We start from the raw sequence: 22888 nt of genomic DNA on the forward strand, positions 1-22888 counted from the left end.
ACCACTGGAGGCTTCGTGCCATGGATCATCACTGGCTTCGTGCCATGGATCATCACTGGAGGCTTCTTGCCATGGATCATCACTGGAGTGGAGAGACACACAGGAGGCCTGGCTCTAGGAGAAGGCACAGGACTCACCAGGCTGGGGAGACATGCAGGAGGCCTTGTCCTTAGCCGAGGCACCGGATACACTGGGCCGTGGAGGCGCACTGGCGGTCTCGAGCGCAGATCTGGCCCCACCCGTCCTGGCTGGATGCCAGCTTCCAACCGGCAAATGCGGGACGCTGGCACCGAGCACACCGGCCTGTGGATGCTCGGCCGAGACACAGTGCGCATCACCCCATAGCACGGGGCCTGACCAGTCACATGCTCGCCCCGGTAAGAACGAGGAGTGGGCTTAGGTCTCCAACCTGACTCCGCCACACTCCCCGTGCGCCCCCCCCCAAAAAATTGGGGCTGCCTCTCGGGCTTCCTTGCCAGCCGTGTTCCCTCGTACCGCTGGTTCCCCTCTCCTGCTGCCTCCGCTCTCCTGGCTGCCTCCACCTGTTCCCATGGGAGGTGATCCCTTCCAGCCAGGATGTCCTCCCATGTCCATTCCTCCTTTTTTCCACGCTGCTTGGTCTGTTGGTGGTGGGTAGTTCTGTAACGGCATTCAGAAGAAGAAGGTAAGGACAAAGGTGCAGCGTGATACGTGTACATATTATTTATTCGACACTGAACACTAAATACAAAATAACAAAAGGAATAACCGAAACAGTTCTGACAGGTGATGCAAACACTAAACAGAAAATAACCACCCACAACTACCAGTGGGAAAACAGGCTACCTAAGTATGGTTCTCAATCAGAGACAACGATAGACAGCTGCCTCTGATTGGGAACCATACCATGCCAAAACATAGAAATACAAAACCTAGACATACAAACATAGAATGCCCACCCACATCACACCCTGACCAAACAAAAAATAGAAACATACAAAGCAATCTACGGTCAGGGCGTGACAGTTAGATATTACTGCATGGTTGGAACTAGAAGCACAAGCATTTTGCTACACTCGCATTAACATCTGCTAACCATGTGTGTGTGACCAATAAAATTTGATTTGATTTGAAGTAGAGGAAGATGGGTCAAGGGGGGGGATCCTGAGAGGAGTGGTATGAGTAGTAGATCTTTACCAGTACAGAGGGATAGGCCAACAAGTGATATATGCTTCAGTAAGATTGGATTTTTAGCATTTATACCAATGGTTATCAACTGCACTGCAGGGATGGAACATAAGTCGCAGAAAATGAAGGTTGTGGTGACAGCTGCAGAGAGGTATTTGGGTGTACAAGACTTGAAGTCAGAAAAGTTACAGGGTGTGTTGACTGATGGTGTCCTCTCCTTTCAGGCTGTTAGCCTGAGGTAGGATTAAATAGTGGAGTAGGGTGGTGTGTTTTTAGTGAGTGTAGGGTTAGATGGTATACATTTGTATTATTTTATTGTGTTTCTTTTTTCAAGAAAAGTATAAGCGAGTTATACTCCAGTCTAGTAGGTGGCGGTAATGCAATATTTATTGGATGCTAACCCCCGTTAAACCTCATCGAAGAAGTGATTCACACACAGTCTATTTCATTACAGTAACATCGTTAGGCAGGCCTGAAATAAATAATAAAAAAATGTTACTGAATGAACCACCCATCTCTTGTGGGTAGTGGCGTTCAGCTCGTCTTTTTTTATACCCTGGAACAGCACTCTTATCTCGTGATTCATGATGCTGCGCAAGTGATGTTATTTTTTAAATATATTCGCGCAAGTATGAGAAGGCCTGCTTTATCTCATGTAAATTCTCAAAACAGGTAATGTGATGTGACCACGACAGATTGTATTTGTGTTTTGTTTTACGACTCACAGCTCTCTGCTCTCAGCACAGCGAACAATGAATACTACAGGGTAAGTTCTTGACACATTTATGCATGTTTTGTTTTTACTTTATAGGTAGCCATGGTAACAAAAGATATAGTTAGTAGATTCGTTAGGCTACGTTTCGTTCAAATCAATTCTGCTGCAATAAAGAAAAAAAAAATGGTACAAAAATACCAAACCCAAACTGAATTAGCTCAAATCTGTGATCTATCGTTGTAAACTACTGTATTTCCGGGAAAAGCATTATGCCTTTGTAGTTAAGCCTAGTTAGCTACATTTGTCATTTTAGTTTTTTTGTCCCCCTTGGCTTTATCAAAACAATACACCTGGCCCATGTCATCATGCATGAATGATAAAGTATCTCCTAAATGGGGACATTGTCATTGTGCACACTGTGGTGAAGGATATGACAATTCTACACAGCAGAATAAATTTTGTGGAGTTTTTGAAACTATTTGTTTTCTCTTTCACTGTACACAGCAGTTTGAGAAAAACCTGTTCCTGGAGAGCTGTGGGCCAGGGTATGCAGGCAGTTGTAAAACACCTGGTTCTGGATTTGCCAGTTGAATAAGGGGGGTACAATAAAAAAATAAAGGAAAGAAAATGACAGGCACATGAGCCTGTCTTTGAAAATATGCCATTATATCAATAGAAAATAAATGTGCTTGTATCTTCTAGTCCAGGCTATGTTGTTTTACAGATGTATAAACTATATGTAAACGTATAGTAGTTTATGAACTACTTTATAAGTCAACCTTTTAGCCCAATAATATATAAATGAGAGGCCTCTCCCAGCACTAGGCCTAGGCTACACAGTTCACACTATAGAATAAACTGAAGTAGCCTACCAAAAAAAACATTACCTGGGAAATCAAGGAAAGCATGAAGGATACTCTACTGTTGAGCTTTAATACAGCACACACTCAGCCGAGGGCATATACTGGCCTGTCTTGCTAGCTGTTTTGGCATCTCACAAGGGCGTGTGAGTGAGTAACCTCAGAGTAGTTGTGATATCTGAGTTGAGTGGCGCATAAGGGATAATGCCACGGTACAAAGGATTTTTCACTTTAAAATGTATGTCAAACAAAAACCAATGATTGCAAATTTAAGCAAACCATAAAACTATGCACAAGGACTACGTTTAACAATTTGTATGGTTTGTTTAACTTTGCAATCATTGTTTTTTGTTTGACAGACATTTTAAAGTGAAAAATCTGAGTCAGTGTTACTGTGTTATCGTGGACTTGCCCATAAACATAGTTCTTCTTTTCTCTGGAACTACATTCTGTTCCTCTTAGTGACAATTATTTTCTCGAGGATCATGAAGGTTCTGTGTACACATAGCGGAACAAGATTCAAATAGAACATTTATATTATTCTGTGTTGATAAGATCTAGCATACAATGCTGTAGTATCTTGATGGTTTCACTTGTGCTTTTTCTGACATGTGAGTTAGCAGCCTGTCAACCAATGTCTTGTTGGTAGTATAGTATTAATTTAGTCAACAAAGTAAAAGGACTAGAGTTGATTTACTGGTTACTGTAAGTATACTGAACAAAAATATAAACACAACATGCAACAATTTCAACAATTTTACTGAGTTACAGTTCATACAAGGAAATCAGTCAATTAAAATATATTAATTATGCCCTAATCTATGGATTCCACATCCATGGGTGGGCCTGGGAGGGCATAGGCCCACCCACAGGGAAGCCAGGCCCAGCCAATCAGAATGAGTTTTCCCCACAAAAGGGATTTATTACAGACATAATAGTCCTCAGTTTCATCAGCTGTCTGGGTGGCTGGTCTCAGATGATACCACAGGTGAAGAAGCTGGATGTGGAGGTCCTGGGCTTGCGTGGTTACACGTGGTCTGCGCTTGTGAGGCCATTGGATGTACTGCCAAATTCTCTAAAATGACGTTGGAAGCGGCTTATGGTAGAGAAATTAACATTACATTCTCTGGCATCAGCTCTGGTGGACATTCCTGCAGTCAGCATGCCAATTGCTACTTCAAAATTTAGACATCTGTGGCATTATGTTGGGTGACAAAACTGCACATTTAAGAGTGGCATTTTATTGTCCCCAGCACAAGGTGCACCTGTGTAATGTTCATGCTGTTTAATTAGCTTCTTGATATGCCAAACCTGTCAGGTGGATGGATTATCTAGGGCAAATGAGAAATGCTCACTAACAGGAATGTAGACACATTTGTACACCAAATTTGAGAGAAATAAGCTTTTTGTGTGTTTGGAACATTTCTAGGATATTTTATTTCAGCTCAGGAAACATGGTACCAACCCTTTACATATTGTGTTTATATTTTTGTTCACTATATTATGCTAAGTAGCTCCTCAGTGGAATGAGGACATCCTCCAGTAAGTAGCCTTATTGTTTGAGATGTCACCCAACATTGTGTAAAGCTATAGGCCTTAGTAGTCTATGCCTGGTAGCTCTATATGGATCCATTCCTCTCAGTTCATCTAGACCAGGGCTTTTCAACCCTGTTCCTGGAGAACTACCGTCCTGTAGGTTTTCAGTCCAACCCTGCTCTAGACTTTGTTGGCTGGATTCACAACAAGTGTAGCTTTAATTTGGTGTCTTTCATGTGTGATTTCATGAAAGATTGATTTTTATCGTAATTTATTTGAATTTGGCGCTCTGCATTTTTACTGGCTTTTGGCCAAGTGGGACATTAGCGTCCCACATATCCCAGAGAAGTTAATGTGTTTGGACCCCAGGAGGCAGCAGCTAATGGGGATCTTTAATAAATCAGTCAATTAAGGAAATCAGTCAATTTAAATAAATTCATTAGGCCCTAATCTATGGATTTCACATAACTGGGAATACAGATATGCATCTGTTGGTCACAGATACCTTTAAAAAAAAAAGTTGGGACGTGGATTAGAAAACCAGTCAGTATCTGGTGTGACCACCTTTTGCCTCATGCAGCATGACACATCTCCTTTGTATTGAGTTGATCAGGCTGTTGATTGTGGCCTGTTGTCCCACTGCTCTTCAATAGCTGTGCGAAGTTGCTGGATATTGGCGGGAACAGGAACACGCTGTCGTACACGTTAATCCCGAGGATCCCAAACATGCTCAATGGATGTAACGGCAGCCTTCCCTCTCTTCACTAGAAGAGAGGGTGAAACAGGGATCGGACCAACACGCAGCGTAGCCAGTGCTCAACATGTTTAATTCAACAAAAACAGTGAACACTTACAACGAACAAAATAACAAAATGTGGCAAACCGAAACAGTCCTATCTGGTGCAGAATACAAACACAGAAACAGGAAACAACCACCCACAATCCCCAACACAAAACAAGCCACCTATATATGATTCTCAATCAGGGACAACGATTGACAGCTGTCGCTGATTGAGAACCATATTAGGCTGAACACAGAAACAGACGAACTAGACACACAACATAGAATTCCCACCCAGCTCACGTCCTGACCAACACTAAACCAGCAAAACACATAAGAACTCTGGTCAGGACGTTACAATGGATGACATGTCTGGTGAGTATACAGGCCATGGAAGAACTGGGACATTTTAGGCTTCCAGGAATTGTGTACAGATCCTTGCGACATGGGGCCGTGAATTATCATGCTGAAACATGAGGTGATGGCGTTGGATGAATAGCACGACAATGAGCCGCAGAATCTCGTCACGGTATCTCTGTGCATTCAAATTGCCATTGATAAAATGCAATTGTGTTCATTGTCCATAGTTTATGCCTGCCAATACTATAACCCCACCCCACCGCTGATGTTACAATGTTGACATCAACAAACCGCTCGCCCACATAGTGTGCGGTTGTGAGGCCGGTTAATTGTACTGCCATATTCTCTAAAATGACATTGGAGGTGACTTATGGTAGAGAAATTAACATTCAATCCTCTGGCAACAGCTCTGGTGGACATTCCTGCAGTCAACATGCCAGTTGCATGCTCCCTCAAACTTTTAGACATCTCATCACAACTCAGGATATGACCAAGATGCAGACACGGGAGGTGGATAGTACAGTTCTCAGATGATTTATTAGAAACACGGGGCAGGCAAAGGGCAGGTCGAGGCCAGGCAGAGGTTCGTGATCAGGTCAGAGTCAGGCAGGTACAGGACGGCAGGCAGGCTCGGGGTCAGGGCAGGCAGAATGGTCAGAACCGGGAAACAGAACTAGAGAGACAGGAAGGCAGGAGAGAACGCTTGTAAGACCTGACAAGACGTACTGGCAACAGACAAACAGAGAACACAGGTATAAATACAAGAGGGGATAATGGGAAGATGGATGACACCTGGAGGGGGGTGGAGACAAGTACAAAGACAGGTGAAACAGATCAGGGTGTGACACATCTGTGGCATTGTGTTGTGTGACAAAACTGCACATTTTAGTGGCCTTTTATTGTCTCCAGCACAAGGTACACCTGTGTAATGAACATGCTGTTCAATTCACTCCTTGATATGCTACACCTGTCTAGTGGATGGATTATCTTATTTCAGCTCATGAAACATTTATTCATATTTTTGTTCAGTATAGCTTCAGGAGCCTAGGTCTCATGTGTGGCAAATCCACATTCCTGAGAATGAGTAAGCATATTGTATCTACACCAGTTCAGCCTAATCCACCATATTTTCTTGAGATGGGCTCATGATTCGTGCACACCGAGCCTGATGAAATCTGACATTTACAATGGGGAGAAGGGACAACTTCTGCCACATTGGGTTATGGGTATCTCATTTTAGAAGCCTCCTGATTTCCTACTCCCTAGTTCTCACTGATAGGAAAGCCTTGGGTCTTGTGATATCTAGGCTAGTGTTACAGTCTACCTTGCCTTACAATAGAGCCACAATAGAGCTTCACTGCATTACCTTCTCTTATTTAGAAGACAGGAACATGATTATGACAAAGGAAAGCAAGTATTTCAAAGCATTGAGACACTGGCAGTCTCGGCGTAGAAGAGACTTCAAGTGAAAAACTTGAAAAAGTAAATACAATTGTATTATGGTAAATAGGTCAGGTGGTGAAGCCAGTCAAGTGTACTCTAATCAACACAAACAGTTTATATTATTAACCTGATACATCAATGTCGGTGATGATTGCACACTTCTTTGAGGGGGGCCCTAATTGATTGCGTAGGGTTTTTCCACACATGCTGAGCGGCCTCTATTAGTAGGTACAAGTAGCCTAATCTTCCCAAGAAAACTTTAACATCATTGTCAACAGTACATGGTTGTCATTAGCAATTCATGCAGTTTCTTTCAACACAATGTCGAAAATGTTTAGCTAAAAAAATCTCCCCTATGAGGGGCACCCCTTCATAAGTCGTATATTTCCTCATGTGTAATTTAGGAGTTTTTCCAACCTCCTGCTGTTTAGATAATGAATTACAGGTGAAAATAAGTTTGAGATAGTTAAGAGGCTGCTGAAAACAGATCCTGGGAAAGTTTCAACGTAGCAGAAATAACCTATAGACAACATAGTAGTAAAAAAGTATTATTTTCATGTCTTTATTTGACCCCTTTTTATCCCCAATTTCGTGGTATCCAATTGGTAGTTACAGTCCTGTCCCATCGCTGCAACTCCCGTACGGACTCGGGAGAGGTGAAGGTCGAGAGCCGTGCGTCCTCCGAAACACGACCCAGTCAAGCAGCACTGCTTCTTGACACAACGCCCGCTTAACCCAGAAGCCAGCCGCACCAATGTGTCGGAGGAAGCACCGTACACCTGGCGACTGTGTCAGCGTGCATTGCGCCCAGACCGCCACAGGAGTCACAATGGGACAGGAGCATCCCTGCCGGCCAAACCCTCCCCTAACCCGGACGATGCTGGGCCAATTGTGCGCCACCCCAAGGCTCTCCCAGTCGCAGCCGGCTGCTACAGAGCCTGGACTCTAACCAGGTTCTCCAGTGGCACAGCTAGCACAGGGATGCAGTGCCTTAGACCACTGCGCCACTCGGGAGTCCCAGTAGTAAACATTTTTACAGCAAACTCACTTTGGCTCTATACGTATGATATACGTTAGTGATAAGGAGGGCACATGGCAGGTGTTTCCATCTCCATACTCAGACCCTTCCCATCAGTAGTGGAAGTAATGATATTGTAACGAGTAGGCTGAGAGTGGGGAAGCAAGTTCAGGGAGTGAGTGTTTTAATAAATAAAAGAAACAATGAACACGAAACACAAACAACGCACCAACATGAAAGCAGAGTCAATAACACCTGAGGAAAGAACCAAGGGGAGTGACAGATATAGGGAAGGTAATCAAGGAGATGATGGAGTCCAGGTGAGTGTCATGAGGCGCAGGTGCGCGAGACGAGGGTGACAGGTGTGCAGGATAATCAGCAGCCTGATGAGCTAGAGGCCGGCGAGGAAGTATACGTGACAGATATATTGGTGTCAGAAGTACAAGGTGAGGGTCTATTTTGAACTAGAAGTTATTGCCCTTTAAATACAGGCCTGAGAAAGGAGTTGGGAGTATTGCCTAAAACAATTAGTCATAGCTATGTCACTTAATCAATGCTTATCTCATGGACTCTTGCCTACTATCTGTCCTACTTCATTCCCGCTTTCTCCACAAGGTCACTACTTTTGAAACCTTTCTGATTACTGTTTTGTATTTGTTTCAGAAAAACAGCACTGTAAGCAGCCCTAAGGCAACAGAAGACCAGGTCTGGCCGCCCAGGGAGCGTGCAGGGTTCTGGTGTAGGGTGCCCTGGCCACTGGGCCTATGGAGCAGATCCACTGGGTGAGACGCCGCTGGCAGCAGCTGGTTGCCGCAGATTCAGGTCGAGGCCAGTACTCGGCCCCTGCCGCCCTACCCACCAAGAGTTCCCCAGTGCTCCACAACACACAGCTGCTCACTGGCAAACGGAGGACGGTCATCGCCCGGCACGGACACCACCAGCATGAGTACCACAGCATCTCCAAGGGATGCCAAGGCAACAGCATCCGTACCACCAAGTACAGCCTTCTGAGCTTCATTCCCATGAACCTGTTCCAGCAATTCCACAGGTGAGAGGAATACCTAACCTCATGCTGATTTACACAGGGGATGGGGTAGACCATACCTGATTACAATCAGGCAATCATGTTTGTTGATGTTGGGAAATAACTTCAACTCGAGCAGGGGTGCATAGGAGTCACTTGATTATAATCATGCAATTAGGTTTGTTGTGAATTAACTCAAAATGAGCAGATGCCAAATGGAGACTGCAGTGTGCCCATAAGTGTACAGGTAGCCTTAGTCGATGTGGGATTTATCAAGCCCCTCCTCCTCAGGGTGGCCAACCTGTACTTCCTGTTCCTGGTGATGCTGAACTGGATCCCAGTGGTGGAGGCGTTTCAGAAGGAGATCACCATGATTCCCCTGGTAGTGGTGCTCATCGTCATCGCCATCAAGGATGCCCTGGAGGACTACCGCCGCTACCGCTTTGACCAGAAGGTCAACAACAACATCGTTACAGTGTACAGCGGGTGAGTAGGAAGGCTGGACAACAATGGCCATAATGGCCAGGGTTTATCGTTTATAAGGGGAATAGATCAACAGCAGTCACCGTGTTGTTACATACTACTTCATACATAGTTATAGAGTTGAGTGTTTTTTGTTATTACACAATGCACTAACGGAATAAGTTATGGTAATTATTACTATTGGTAACATTGTTCTAATAAAATATCCTTAGTTACCAGATACATTACAGCATTACGACATAGGTATATTGATTTTATGATTGCTAGTATTCAAACTGAAGGTCTTAAAACATCTTGAACACAAACTTCATATCCCACAGTCCTCTGTGTTAATCAGCACCAAAGCACCATGGCCTTTTCACAATTGAATTTGCTCAACTCCTGCGTCCTCTCTCTGTCTCGCCTCCATTTGAAAAAGGTCAAGGGTAATCGAGGAGAGGCGGCGAGAAGAGGAAACGTGAACGAAAATGTGCTTGTATGAAATTAGATTCTCCTTCTCATCTTGCACGTCATCAGGCAAATTACGTTTACAGGGGTGGATCCCAAAATAAATGTGTAAAGTGATCAAAACAAATGATGTTAGTTGTTTAAGACATTTTATAGATAAAACATGTGTGCATGCTTTTCTCCACTGACAAAACAAAATATGATTCAGGGGGGGTGTGACAGATTTAGTAGGACTCAGGTAGGATACACATGACTATCCTCAATGAAAGGTGGCTATCAAGGAGGGGAGGACACTCTTTCGTTTGCCTACTAACAAATTGACATCTCCTCAACCACTTATCGGTTTCCAAGTAACGGAGGAGTGAGGACAGAGGAGAGAGGAAGGAGAAGAGAAGGTGGGGGATGGACTTTTGCCCAAATGAGAAAAGACCCATGAATTGCATACTGGGACTTCCTGTAACAGTAGGATCAAAGGTGAAGTAGAAATTTACATGATACAGTCTACAGTTCTGTATTACCATTAGCATACCAAACATGAACACATTTTCTAGAGAGCCTGAAGCTGAGGACCGTTGATCCTTACACTGGATTATATGTTGGTTATTGTAGATTCAGTTGTCTGTGTGACTGTATGTGGTATAAAGAGCACCATATTTACAGCACAGATAATCTATGGGCTTGCTCATTTACCCATTCCTTTGTGATGTCAAGGGTTTCTCAATCCCTATTCATAGAAAGTCATAAAAGTTCAACTTTGAGTTGTTTGTTTATGACATGGAGTGTGGAGGAGTGGCTCTTGGTCTTTAAGGCAGCGAGGTGGAGTGTTAGTGAAGTGCCGGAGAGATACTCTCCACCATGACAGAAACAAAGCTCTCCCCGGCAAAGTAGCTGTCTTTCTATATCTAAACTTCACCCTGGCAACTCAACATCCTGGATCATGATAGACGATGACAGTAAAACAGAGTGGGCATTTGAATCTAGATGCAGAGCTCGGTCGGTCACGAGTGGCTGGAAATGCCGGAGAGAGATACAAGGGTTGACTTGAATTTTAATCAAGGTCACCAATAAGTAAACCCTCTGGATTTTAACTGGTGGAGTCTTTCACTGAGCTTAGGAGTCATGTACAGCTTGGAGCGGCCGGTCCGAGGACAAAGTTCCAGTCCGAAGGACCGACTGGGGAGGACGAGGAGGATGGTGGTATCCTCCCTCACAGAGGATGAAGAGCTGACGGAAATCCTCAAGTCATACAGCAGTAACAAGGTGACCACCACCAAGTACTCCTTCCTCTCATTTATCCCCAAGAACCTGTTCGAACAACTCCACCGCTTTGCCAATATCTATTTCATATTCCTGGCAGCTCTGAACTTTGTTCCAGTGGTCAATGCCTTCCAGCCGGAAATCAGCATTATTCCCATTCTCCTGGTGCTGGCAGTGACGGCAGTAAAGGATCTTTGGGAAGACTACAGGAAACACAAGTCGGACAAGTTCATCAACGGACTGGTCTGTGAGATTTACAGCAGGTAAATACACTCAGTGTAAATTTTAGTAGAGCATAGGGTTGTTTGTTATCTCTGATTGGGAGCAAATGGAATTAGTACTGCTTATATGGGTTAAACTGATTTGCTAGAACATGGTTTGAAATGTTCTAGCTTGTGCACAAGATCCTTTTACAGGGTAACATTCTGATAGCGATATAGCAAATTGACCAGTAATTATATGTGACAGCTACTTTTACAGGTAAACAAAACGTACAGACCTGTAGTTATGCAGCTTCTTCTTTATACTTACTAGGGTTGTATATGGTGCCATCAAACTGACTAGCATGCTTACTAGATCAGGTACAGTGCGTTCGGAAAGTATTCAGAACCCTTCACTTTATCCACATTTTGTTACGTTATAGCCTTATTCTAAAATGGATTAAATATATTTTTTTACTCATCAATTTAAACACAATACCCCATAATGACAAAGCGAATACAGGTTTTTCAAACATTTTTGCTAAGGTATTAAAAATAAAAACAGAAATACCTTATTTACATAACAATTCAGACCCTTTGCTATGAGACTCGAAGTTGAGCTCAGGTGCATCCTGTTTCCTTTGATCATCCTTGAGATGTTTCTACAACTTGATTAGAGTACACCTGGGGTAAAGTCAATTGATTGGACATGATTTAGAAAGGCACACACCTGTCTATATAACTATTTGGCCTGAATACCAAGCGTCACGTCTGGAGGAAACCTGGCACCATCCTTACGGTGAAGCGTGGTGGTGGCAACATCATGTTGTGGGGATGAACAGCGCAAAGTACACAGATCCTTGATCAAAACCTGCTCAGGACCTCAGACTGGGGGGAAGGTTCACCTTCCAATAGTACAACGACCCTAAGCAAACAGCCAAGACAACGCAGGAGTGGCTTCGGGACAGGTCTCTGAATGTCCTTGAGTGGCCCAGCCAGAGCCCGGACTTCAACCTGATCGAAAATCTCTGGAGGTACCTGAAAATAGCTGAGTAGCAACGCTCCCCATCCAACCTGACGGAACTTGAGAGGATCTACAGAGAAGAATGGGAGAAACTCCCCAAATACAGGTGTGCCAAGCTTGTAGCGTCATACCCAAGAAGACTCTGGGCTGTAATCGCTGCCAAAGGAGCTTCAACAAAGTACTGAGTAAAGGGTCTGAATACTTATGTTAATGTGATATTTCATTTTTTATTTATTTTTATATTTTTACAAATGTGCAAACATTTCGAAGAACCTGTTTTTAGGTAGGGTATTGTGTGTAGATTGATGAATACAATTGAAAAATACAATTTCATCCATTTTAGAATAAGGCTGTAACGTAACAAATTTTGAAAAAAGTCAAGGGGTCTGAATAGTTTTTAAATGCACTGTATATGCTGAACTGAAAGTAGGACAAGTTGACAATCTCTAATTACAAGGGGTTAAATTATACCATCTGTGGTTGTAAAACATAATTGTTGTGCCATGTGAGAGATGGACACACACACATCTCACTCAATTCCTCTCATGTCTCTCTGCACATAAGGCCTTGACAAGAGAAATTCATTGTTCAATGGGTGTGTCCTCACTTGTTGAGGTATCTTTATCATAATCTATTTTGCTCAGGATGGGGTTGCTAACCCCATATCAAATCTATCCCCTTTTCCGGAGTCTAGGAGTGAGTGGTCGAGGTAGCCTATTGGTTCTTCCTCCCAGGTCTACATGTCCCACCATGCAATCGTTCATATCCTCAGGCTTACTGAGGCCAGACAATCCTTAGGGCAGGAGTAGTTTCTGCCGCGGGACCATTTGTGTTGTATAATAATTTGTACACTGCAAATTGACCACAACTAAGCCCAAAAAGAGGTTGTATTTGAAAATAATAATTTCGTACCTTGATTACATTGAGACACAATCATGTCTCTTTTTTTATTTGTGGGAAAATATTTTCTAAATTAAACTCATCATTTTTAGCTGAATTCCTGGTGATTTGAGTCTTTTTTGACCAAAAACTAAAAACTTTAGGGGGCCAACAAAAATCACTCGCAGGCTGATTTTGGACCACTGGCCGCCTGTTGCCGACCCCTTTCCTAGGGCCTATCCATACCAACTATCTTTACTATACATGTAACGTTTGTCGTCGGAAGGAGACCAAGGTGCAGCGTGGTAGGCGTACATTCTTTTATTTCAATGTTCCACCAAGAAAAAAACAATAAACAATACAACGAACGAAACGCTTCATGCACTTAAACAAAGACCCCACACTGAAGGAGAGAAAAAGGGCTGCCTAAGTAAGATCCCCAATCAGAGACAATGAAAGACAGCTGCCTCTGACTGGGAACCACACTCGGCCAAACACAAAGAAATAGAGAACATAGAATGCCCACCCAAATCACACCCTGACCTAACCAAACAGAGAATAACAATGATCTCTAAGGTCAGGGCATGACAATATATTTCATATTTTGGTTGAATAACAAATCACAGTATTACAGTAATTTGGTTCTCAGTCTCTTTCCTGCCAGGAAAGGGTGGTGGTGGTGGACAGTAAAATAAATGATTAACCTTGAGATGTGTTCACACGCTCTGGCTCATAGCTGCCTTGGTTGAACATTGTGTGTTTGAGAAGCCTTACACTCACTCCCTCTGATTGACTTGAAGACTTGTTTCTTAACACCCACCCTACCTTACAGTTGGCATGGTTCCATCTTGCATGTTGCTGTACACCCAAACACAGGTCACTGACCAAAATGTAGACAAAAAAAGTGCAGGGTTAATGGTGTTTCCTGGAGTTTTTACAATGTGTAAAATACGTAACCATGTCTGTGTTTGGAATGTTTCATGGTTGTTTAGAGAGACATGTTCCTTTGCTTGTGTGAATACTGCTCATATGTGTGAAACTGTTATTTTGTTGTCTTTTGTGGTATTGTTAGTAGAGGTCGACTGATTAATCGGAATGGCCGATTTAATTAGGGCCGATTTCAAGTTTTCATAACAATCGTAATCGGCATTTTTGGACACCGATTGTGGACGATTTTTTAAAATTATTATATATATTTTTTTAACCTTTTATTTAACTAGGCAAGTCAGTTAAGAACACATTCTTCTTTTCAATGACGGCCTAGGAACGGGGGGTTAACTGCCTTGTTCAGGGGCAGAATGACAGATTTTTAGCTTGTCAGCTCTGGGATTCGATCTTGCAACCTTACGGTTACTAGTCCAACGCTCTAACCACTCTTACATTGCACTCCACAAGGAGCCTGCGTGGCAGGCTGACTACCTGTTACGCGAGTGCAGCAAGAAGCCAAGATAAGTTGCTAGCTAGCATTAGCTAGCTAGCAACTTATCTTATAAAAAACAATCAACCTTAACATAATCACTAGTGTAACAGTATAACTTTACGGCGTCCCCTCGCCCCGACCCGGGCGCGAACCAGGGAACTTCTGCGCACATCAACAACTGACACCCACGAAGCGTCGTTACCCATCGCTCCACAGAGCAAGGGGCAACACTATTTCTAGGTTTCAGAGCAAGTGACGTAACTGATTGAAACGCTAGCAGCGCGTACCCGCTAACTAGCTAGCCATTTCACATCCGTTACACTAGCGTGTCCTGCGTTGCATATAATCGATGCGGTGCCTGTTAATTTCTCATCGAATCACAGCCTACTTCTCCAAAAGGGTGATGATTTAACAAGCGCATTTGCGAAAAAAGCACTGTCGTTGCACCAATGTGTACCTAACCATAAACATCCATGCCTTTCTTTAGAATCAATACAAAGTATATATTTTTAAACCTGCATATTTAGTTAATATTGCCTGCTAACATTACTTTCTTTTAACTAAGGAAATTGTGTCAGTTGTCTTGCGTTCCGTGCAAGCAGTCAGGGTATATGCAGCAGTTTGGGCCGACTGGCTCGTTGCGAACTGTGTGAAGACCATTTATTCCTAACAAATACTGTAACACATCATTGAAGGTTGTACAATGTAATAGCAATAATTAGACTTAGGGATGCCACTCGTTAGATAAAATCCTGAAAGGTTCCGTATTTCACTAAAAGAATAAACGTTTGGTTTTCAAAATGATAGTTTCTGGATTTTACCATATTAATGAGCTACGGCTCGTATTTCTGTGTGTTATAATGTTATAATTAAGTCTATGATTTGATATTTGATAGAGCAGTCTGACTGAGCGGTGGTAGGCAGCAGCAGGCTCGTAAGCATTCATTCAAACAGCACTTTCGTGCATTTGCCAGCAGCTCTTCGTTGTGCTTCAAGCATTGAGCTGTTTATGACTTCAAGCCTATTAACTCCCGAGATTAGGCTGGTGTAACCGATGTGAAATGGCTAGCTAGTTAGCGGGGTGCGAGCTAATAGCATTTCAATCGGTGACGGCACTCGCTCTGAGACCTTGAAGTAGTTGTTCCCCTTGCTCTGCAAGGGCCGCGGCATTTGTGGAGCAATGGATAACGATGCTTCGAGGGTGGCTGTTTTCGATGTGTTTCTGGTTCAAGCCCAGGTAGGGGCGAGGAGAGGGACGGAAGCTATACTGTTACACTGGCAATACTAAAGTGCCAATAAGAACATCCAATAGTCAAAGTTATATGAAATACAAATGGTGTAGAGAGAAATAGTCCTATAATTCCTATAATAACTACAACCTAAAACTTCTTACCTGGGAATATTGAAGACTCATGTTAAAAGGAACCACCAGCTTTCATATGTTCTCATGTTCTGACCAAGGAACTTAAACGTTAGCTTTTTTACATGGCACATATTGCACTTTTACTTTTTTCTCCAACACTTTGTTTTTGCATTATTTAAACCAAATTGAACATGTTTCATTATTTATTTGAGGCTAAATTGATTTTATTGATGTATTATATTGTTAAAATAAAAGTGTTCATTCAATATTGTTGTAATTGTCATTATTACAAGTAAATAAATAAAAAAAGGCAGATTAATCGGTATCGTCTTTTTTTGGTCCTCCAATAATCGGTATCGGCGTTGAAAAATCATAATTGGTCGACCTCTAATTGTTAGCAAAGTTTTAACAACAGTGGGGGACTTCAGGCCTTCGTCATATTTGATAGTACGCACATGGTCCCATTCTCATTGCCCTCAAGTAGTTAACAGGTTATCTTGTGGTCTTTTTTACCATAGGAAACGGCAGACGTATGTGGACCAGCGTTGGCAGGATGTCCATGTGGGGGACTTTGTCCGTCTGTCCTGTAATGAGATCATCCCTGCAGACATGCTGCTGCTGTACTCCTCTGACCCCCACGGCGTCTGCTACATCGAGACGGCCAACCTGGACGGGGAGACCAACCTCAAACAGAGACAAGTGGTCCGAGATCTGCCACGACAGGTATGTGGCCCTCATTGGTTTTAACATGCTGTTATCATTAAATCATCATGTTGGCACTTCAGTGTTTGAAGTACTTGAGGCTTAAGTCTTAAAGCAAGCGTGCAAGAGACGGGGCGGCTCGTCCTGCCTAAACAAAACACTGCCGTTTATTGTACAGCTAAAGGTGGCGTGGCACAATAATCAATAAAAAGCTTGATAAAACATGACACAAGAAGCTGTAATTTACCGGCATTAAGCAACTGCACTGTATATCTGTGTAAAAAGCTGTACGCATCCCGTAAAGGTATGGTGTAAGGAAGAAGAACATCAATAGGGATTAGGTCAAATATTGTCCTTGGGTCTAGTGGGAAAATGACTACAGAAATATTTAGTGTGTATGTCATGTGTTTCAGGGTTCTGAGTTGACTCCAGAGAACTTCCACAGCCGCATAGAATGTGAGAACCCCAACAACGACCTCAGCCGGTTCCGAGGTTTCATGTGAGTCTGGTTTTAGTGACTACAGACACTGTATGAAGACAGACGTCATTTTATAAACTTTTGAAAGGAAAGGTAACTTCATTATTTATTCTTATTTGTTTCCTACAGGGAGTACCCCAGTAAGGCTCGTGTGGGCTTACACAACAACAACCTCCTTCTGCGAAGCTGCACCATCCGCAACACGGAGACCGTCATAGGCATTGTGGTCTATGCAGGTAAGAGGGTGAAACAATCCTCTTTCCTCAGGTCTAGCTCTTGCTAGGGTTTGGAGTATCCCATTATCCAACCCGGGTGTCCACAGCTGGTTTTCATCATATTTCAAGTTATACCTGGACAACCAGCAGGACTGTGGCAGTTTAGCACCTTTGAAAAGCGTTAAACGACGGGCAAAGTGCTGATTTTTAGACCGATTTGCCTCATGATTAGTCAACTCTTGCACAATTCTTGTCCTTCACATCGTAGTGCTGCTTCAGGCTCTTTGTGTGTCTTGACCAATCGGATTCACGGAAATCACAGGTCACGCGGCCCGGGTACAACGCACAAAGTGCGCTCACAACTATCCTCTGGTATTTATTTAGCAAGCGTGATAACACCAGACAGACACAAGCAAAAACTCTTACATAAATGTAGCACTTATACACCTAAACATTAGCGATCTGACATGAAGTATTGCATGGAAACTAGACAATTTTTCCGTCTGATCAACTGTAGGCTACTAACAACAACAGCTGCATAGTCTGGCCTACTATGCACCCTGTCCCTCTGGCCAGGGTAAACAGAGCGGTAACATTGTGTATTTAAAGCCCATTTCTTTGTCAGAAAATGTGAATGGGATCAAATGTGGTTTATATTCAAAATGTTGCTGACTAGGCTACTACCTAGCTAATCCAAAATGATTAACTGGAATTAATCAATAAAAACAATAGCTGACATAGACTGTGAGTTAATTTTAAATTAGGCCTACAGTTGCATAGGGCAGGACTACATGATGCAAACCTGTATAAAGCATGCTCAGCCCTGTGAGTTTTATTGCTAAATCATGTTGCTTTCTGTCTGTCTGTGTAGAGGAAAATTCCTAGTCCTTCTTTAAAATATAATTCATTCAAGTACAAGGTTTCTGCAGTTTTACAGGGTTTTCATCCTCCCCAAGGCCATTTGTTTTTCCAGGAGTTAAAAAAAAACATGTGACGTGATTAGAAAAACTCTGGTCCCATCATAGCCCATATTAAATATTTTTACAACAGATTAAGCAAGTCATAAGTTCTGGAGTTTTATCTGGTTAGGTTACCAGATCAGGAAAAACTACGGGCCCCAGAATAGTTTTTTACATTACACCACTCTGGGACCTCTGGTGTCACCTCTGGTAACAGACTATGCTGGTGAGAGATTAATCTGCCTCTCGTGTACTCAATAACACTGAACCTGAATCTTCTGTCATAAAGCCTATATAATACTGCCCTTATGGAAAAATGGCTGTTGAGAGAACTACCACATTGTCCTGCCCCCATAATCTATATCAGTTGGCTGCTAGGAATGTAGCCTGCCCCTAGTTCCTTTATGCCTTGTCCCCAATAAACATAGTCAGGCAGGGCTGACTACAACACTGCAGGCTAAACCAGTCTGTCTGCTCAGGCACATAAGGTTTCTGCTCCCATTATTTTACTACAAAATCCATACAGGTATACAGTTACATCAGCTCTGGTACCATCAATGGCTTTCTATATATGACATTCATCTCATTTTCTTTCATTTTTCAGCAGCAAAAATGAAGGCTTTTGACGTTTTGTGCACTGCATTTTAATGTCTATGCAATTTTATTGTAAAGAATTTCTCTGTTGTTGTAGAATTGTATGTAGAGTTATGCCGTAAGGGTACTATCAACTCTGCATGTTTATTCGTCACCCACAAACAAATACGGTATTTTGACCCAGGTCTGCTGCAGTGGTGGAAAAAGTACCCAACTGTCATACTTGAGTAAAAGTATAAATGCCTTAATAGAAAGTTACTCAAGTAAAAGTGAAATTCAGCCAGTAAAATACTACTTCAGTAAAAGTCTAAAAGTATTTGGTTTTAAATATACTTAAGTATCAAAAGTAAACGTAATTGCTAAAATATACTTAACTATTAAAAGTAAAACAATAAATCACTTAAAATTCCTAATATAAAGCAAAGGAGACGGCACCATTTTCTTGTTTTTAAATTAACGGATAGCCAGGGTCACAGGCAGTAGGGATGACCACGTGTTCTCTTGGTAAGTGTGTGAATTTTACTATTTTCCTTTCCTGCTAAGCATTCAAAATGTAATGAGTACTTTTGGTTGTCAGGAAAAATGTATGGAGTAAAAAGTACAATATTTTCTTTAGGATTGTTGTGAAGTAAAACTTGTCAAAAATATAAATAGTAAAGTACAGATACCCCAAAATAATACTTAAGTAGTACTTTAAAGTATTTTTACTTAACCTGTCTAGGACTTGGAACCCCTTCGCCAACAGCCAATAAAATTGCAGGGCGCCAAATACAAATCAACAGAGATCTCATAAATCAAATTTCTCAAACATACAAGTATTAGGCACCATTTTAAATATACAATTCTCATTAATCCAGCCACAGTGTCTGTTTTCAAAAATGCTTTACAGCGAAAGCTCCACAAACGATTATGTTAGGTCACCACCAAGTCACAGAAAAACCCAGCCATTTTTCCTGCCAAAGAGAGGAGTCACAAAAAGCACAAATAGAGATAACATTAATCACTAACCTTTGATGATCTTCATCAGATGACACTCATAGGACTTTATGTTACACAATACATGTATGTTTTGTTCGATAAAGTGCATATTTATATCCAAAAATCTAATTTTACATTGGTGTGTTATGTTCAGTAGTTCAAAAACATGCTATGATTTTGCAGAGAGCCACATGAATTCACAGAAATACTCATTATAATGAGTATAATGATTATAGTGTTATGCATGGAACTTTAGATACACTTCTCCTTAATGCAACCCCTGTGTCAGATTTTAAAAAAACTTTACGGAAAAAGCATAATCTGAGAACGGCGCTCAGAGGCCAAACCAGCCAGATAAATATCCGCCATGTTGGGTAGTCAACATTATTCATAAATAGCATTATAAATATTCACTTACCTTTGATGATCTTCATCAGAATGCACTCCCAGGAATCGCAGTTCCACAATAAATGCTTGTTTTGTTCGATAATGTCCATCATTTATGTCCAATAGCTTCTTTTGTTAGGGCGTTTGGTAAACAATCCAAAAGCGCGATCTGGTCCATTCGGACGAAACGTTCAAGAAGTTATATTACAGGTCGAAGAAACTTGTCAAACTAAGTATAAAATCAATCTTTAGGATGTTTTTATCGTAAAAGTTCAATAATGTTCCAACCGGAGAATTCCATTGTCTGTAGAAAAGCAATGGAACAAGAGCTACCTCTCAAGTGAAAGCGCGTGACTGAGAACGAGGCTGTAGGCAGACCCCTTAGTCAAACAGCTCCCATCCGGCCCCCCTTCACATGAGCAGCCTGACACAACGTTCTAAAAACGGTTGACATCTAGTGGAAGCCTTAGGACGTGAAAAATAACCCATATCCCACTGTGTATTCGATAGGGGTGAGTTCAAAAACTACAAACCTCAGATTTCCCACTTCCTGTTTGGATTTTTTCTCAGGTTTTTGCCTGCCATATCGTTCAAACAGTTTTAGAAACGTTAGAGTGTTTTCTATCCAATACTAATAATAATATGCATATATTAACATCTGGGACTGAGTAGGAGGCAGTTCACTCTGGGCACGCTATTCATCCAAAAGTGAAAATGCTGCCCCCTATCCCAAACAAGTTAAGTCCTTTGCACTACTGGTCTGCTGTAAAAGCACACATACATGTACATTGACATGTAAATAGCCATGGTTGTGTTGTGTGATCTTAAACGCAGGTCACGAGACCAAAGCCATGAAGAACAACAATGGACCGAGGTATAAACGCAGTAAATTGGAGCGCAGGCTGAACGTGGACGTGCTGTGGAGCGTTGTCCTGCTGGTCATCATGTGTCTGACTGCAGCTATAGGTCCGTACTGATCAATATAACTGACCAAATCTATATGAAAACATGTGTCCGACCACAGCTATACAGTAGGTCTGTATTGCTCTCAATTTAACTGACCACAGCTGTATGTTTGCTGGCCAAATCAATATGAACACACTACTTATCTTGTCCTACCACACAGTTCTTGGTCTTTGCTGTTTTACCACAGCTACAGTTGAAGTCGGAAGTTTACATACACTTAGGTTGGAGTCAATAAAACTTGTTTTTCAACTACTCCACAAATTTCTTGTTAACAAACTATAGTTTTGGCAAGTCGGTTAGGACATCTACTTTGAGCATGACACAAGTGATTTTTCCAACAATTGTTTACAGACAGATTATTTCACTTATAATTCACTGTATTACAATTCCAGTGGGTCAGAAGTTTACATGCGCTAAGTTGACTGTGCCTTTAAACAGCTTGGAAAATTCCAGAAAAGGATGTCATGGCTTTAGAAGCTTCTGATAGGCTAATTGACATCATTTGAGTCAATTGGAGGTGTACCTGTGGATGTATTTCAAGGCCTACCTTCAAACTCAGTGCCTCTTTGCTTGACATCATGGGAAAATCAAAAGAAGCAAGGAAGAAGCCACTGCCCCAAAACCGCCATAAAAAAGCCAGACTACGGTTTGCAACTGCACATGGGGACAAAGATTGTACTTTTTGGAGAAATGTCCTCTGGTCTGATGAAACAAAAATAGAACTGTTTGGCCATAATGACCATCGTTATGTTTGCAGGAAAAAGGGGGAGGCTGGCAAGCCAAAGAACACCATCCCAACCGTGAAGCATGGGGGTGGCAGCATCATGTTGTGGGGGTGCTTTGCTGGATGAGGGACTGGTGCACTTCACAAATCATCATGAGGATGGAAAATTATGTGGATATATTGAAGCAACATCTCAAGACATCAGTCAGGAAGTTAAAGCAAATGACCCCAAGCATACTTCCAAAGTTGTGGCAAAATGGCTTCACACAGCCCTGACCTCAATCCCATAGAAATTTTGTGTGCAGAACTGAAAAAGCATGTGCGAGCAACGAGGCCTACAAACCTGACCCAGTTACACCAGCTCTGTCAGGAGGAATGGGCCAAAATTAATCCAACTTATTGTGGGAAGCTTGTGGAAGGCTACCCAAAATGTTTGACCCAAGTTAAACAATTTAAAGGCAATGCTACCAAATACTAATTGAGTGTATGTAAACTTCTGACCCACTGGGAATGTGATGAAAGAAATAGAAGCTGAAATAAAGCATTCTCTACTATTATTCTGACATTTCACATTCTTAAAAAAAAGTGGTGATCCTGACTGACCTAAGACAGGGAATTTTTACTAGGATTAAATGTCAGGAATTGTGAAAAACTGAGTTTAAATGTATTTGGCTAAGGTGTATGTAAACTTCTGACTTCAACTGTATAGCGCTGCTGTAAACAAGTATTTTGACCACATCCGTATCATTCTTTGTGTCCCCCAGGCCATGGTCTCTGGCTCAGGAACCTGAAGGATGCTTCCTTTCTGATCCCTGACACCACGTCTCCTGCCCTGTCTGGCTTCTACCTGTTCTGGACCATGATCATAGTTTTACAGGTAGGTAGCACACTAAATGTCTTAAAACTTT

At 42.2% G+C, this 22888-nt stretch overlaps 1 protein-coding gene across 4 annotated transcripts in view; it reads left to right on the top strand.

Moving 5' to 3' along the window:
- Nucleotides 1-22888, top strand: part of LOC129813021 (phospholipid-transporting ATPase VD-like) — a 48203-nt gene that overhangs the window by 3010 nt on the left and 22305 nt on the right. The window contains exons 1-8 of one of the 4 annotated variants that reach the window (XM_055865143.1): nucleotides 584-1933; nucleotides 8544-8928; nucleotides 9196-9390; nucleotides 16496-16700; nucleotides 17093-17178; nucleotides 17287-17393; nucleotides 21125-21256; nucleotides 22745-22857. In XM_055865143.1, coding sequence (XP_055721118.1) covers nucleotides 8645-8928; nucleotides 9196-9390; nucleotides 16496-16700; nucleotides 17093-17178; nucleotides 17287-17393; nucleotides 21125-21256; nucleotides 22745-22857 — 1122 coding nt within the window. In that variant the 5' untranslated portion in view covers nucleotides 584-1933; nucleotides 8544-8644. Of the gene's footprint in view, nucleotides 1-583; nucleotides 1934-8543; nucleotides 8929-9195; nucleotides 9391-9847; nucleotides 11355-16495; nucleotides 16701-17092; nucleotides 17179-17286; nucleotides 17394-21124; nucleotides 21257-22744; nucleotides 22858-22888 lie in introns of those variants that run through there. The other 3 variants (XM_055865144.1, XM_055865146.1, XM_055865145.1) reach the window with 3 other exon arrangements.

Source organism: Salvelinus fontinalis, chromosome 16, assembly GCF_029448725.1.
Source record: "Salvelinus fontinalis isolate EN_2023a chromosome 16, ASM2944872v1, whole genome shotgun sequence".
In the NCBI taxonomy this organism is placed as follows: Eukaryota; Metazoa; Chordata; class Actinopteri; order Salmoniformes; family Salmonidae; genus Salvelinus; species Salvelinus fontinalis.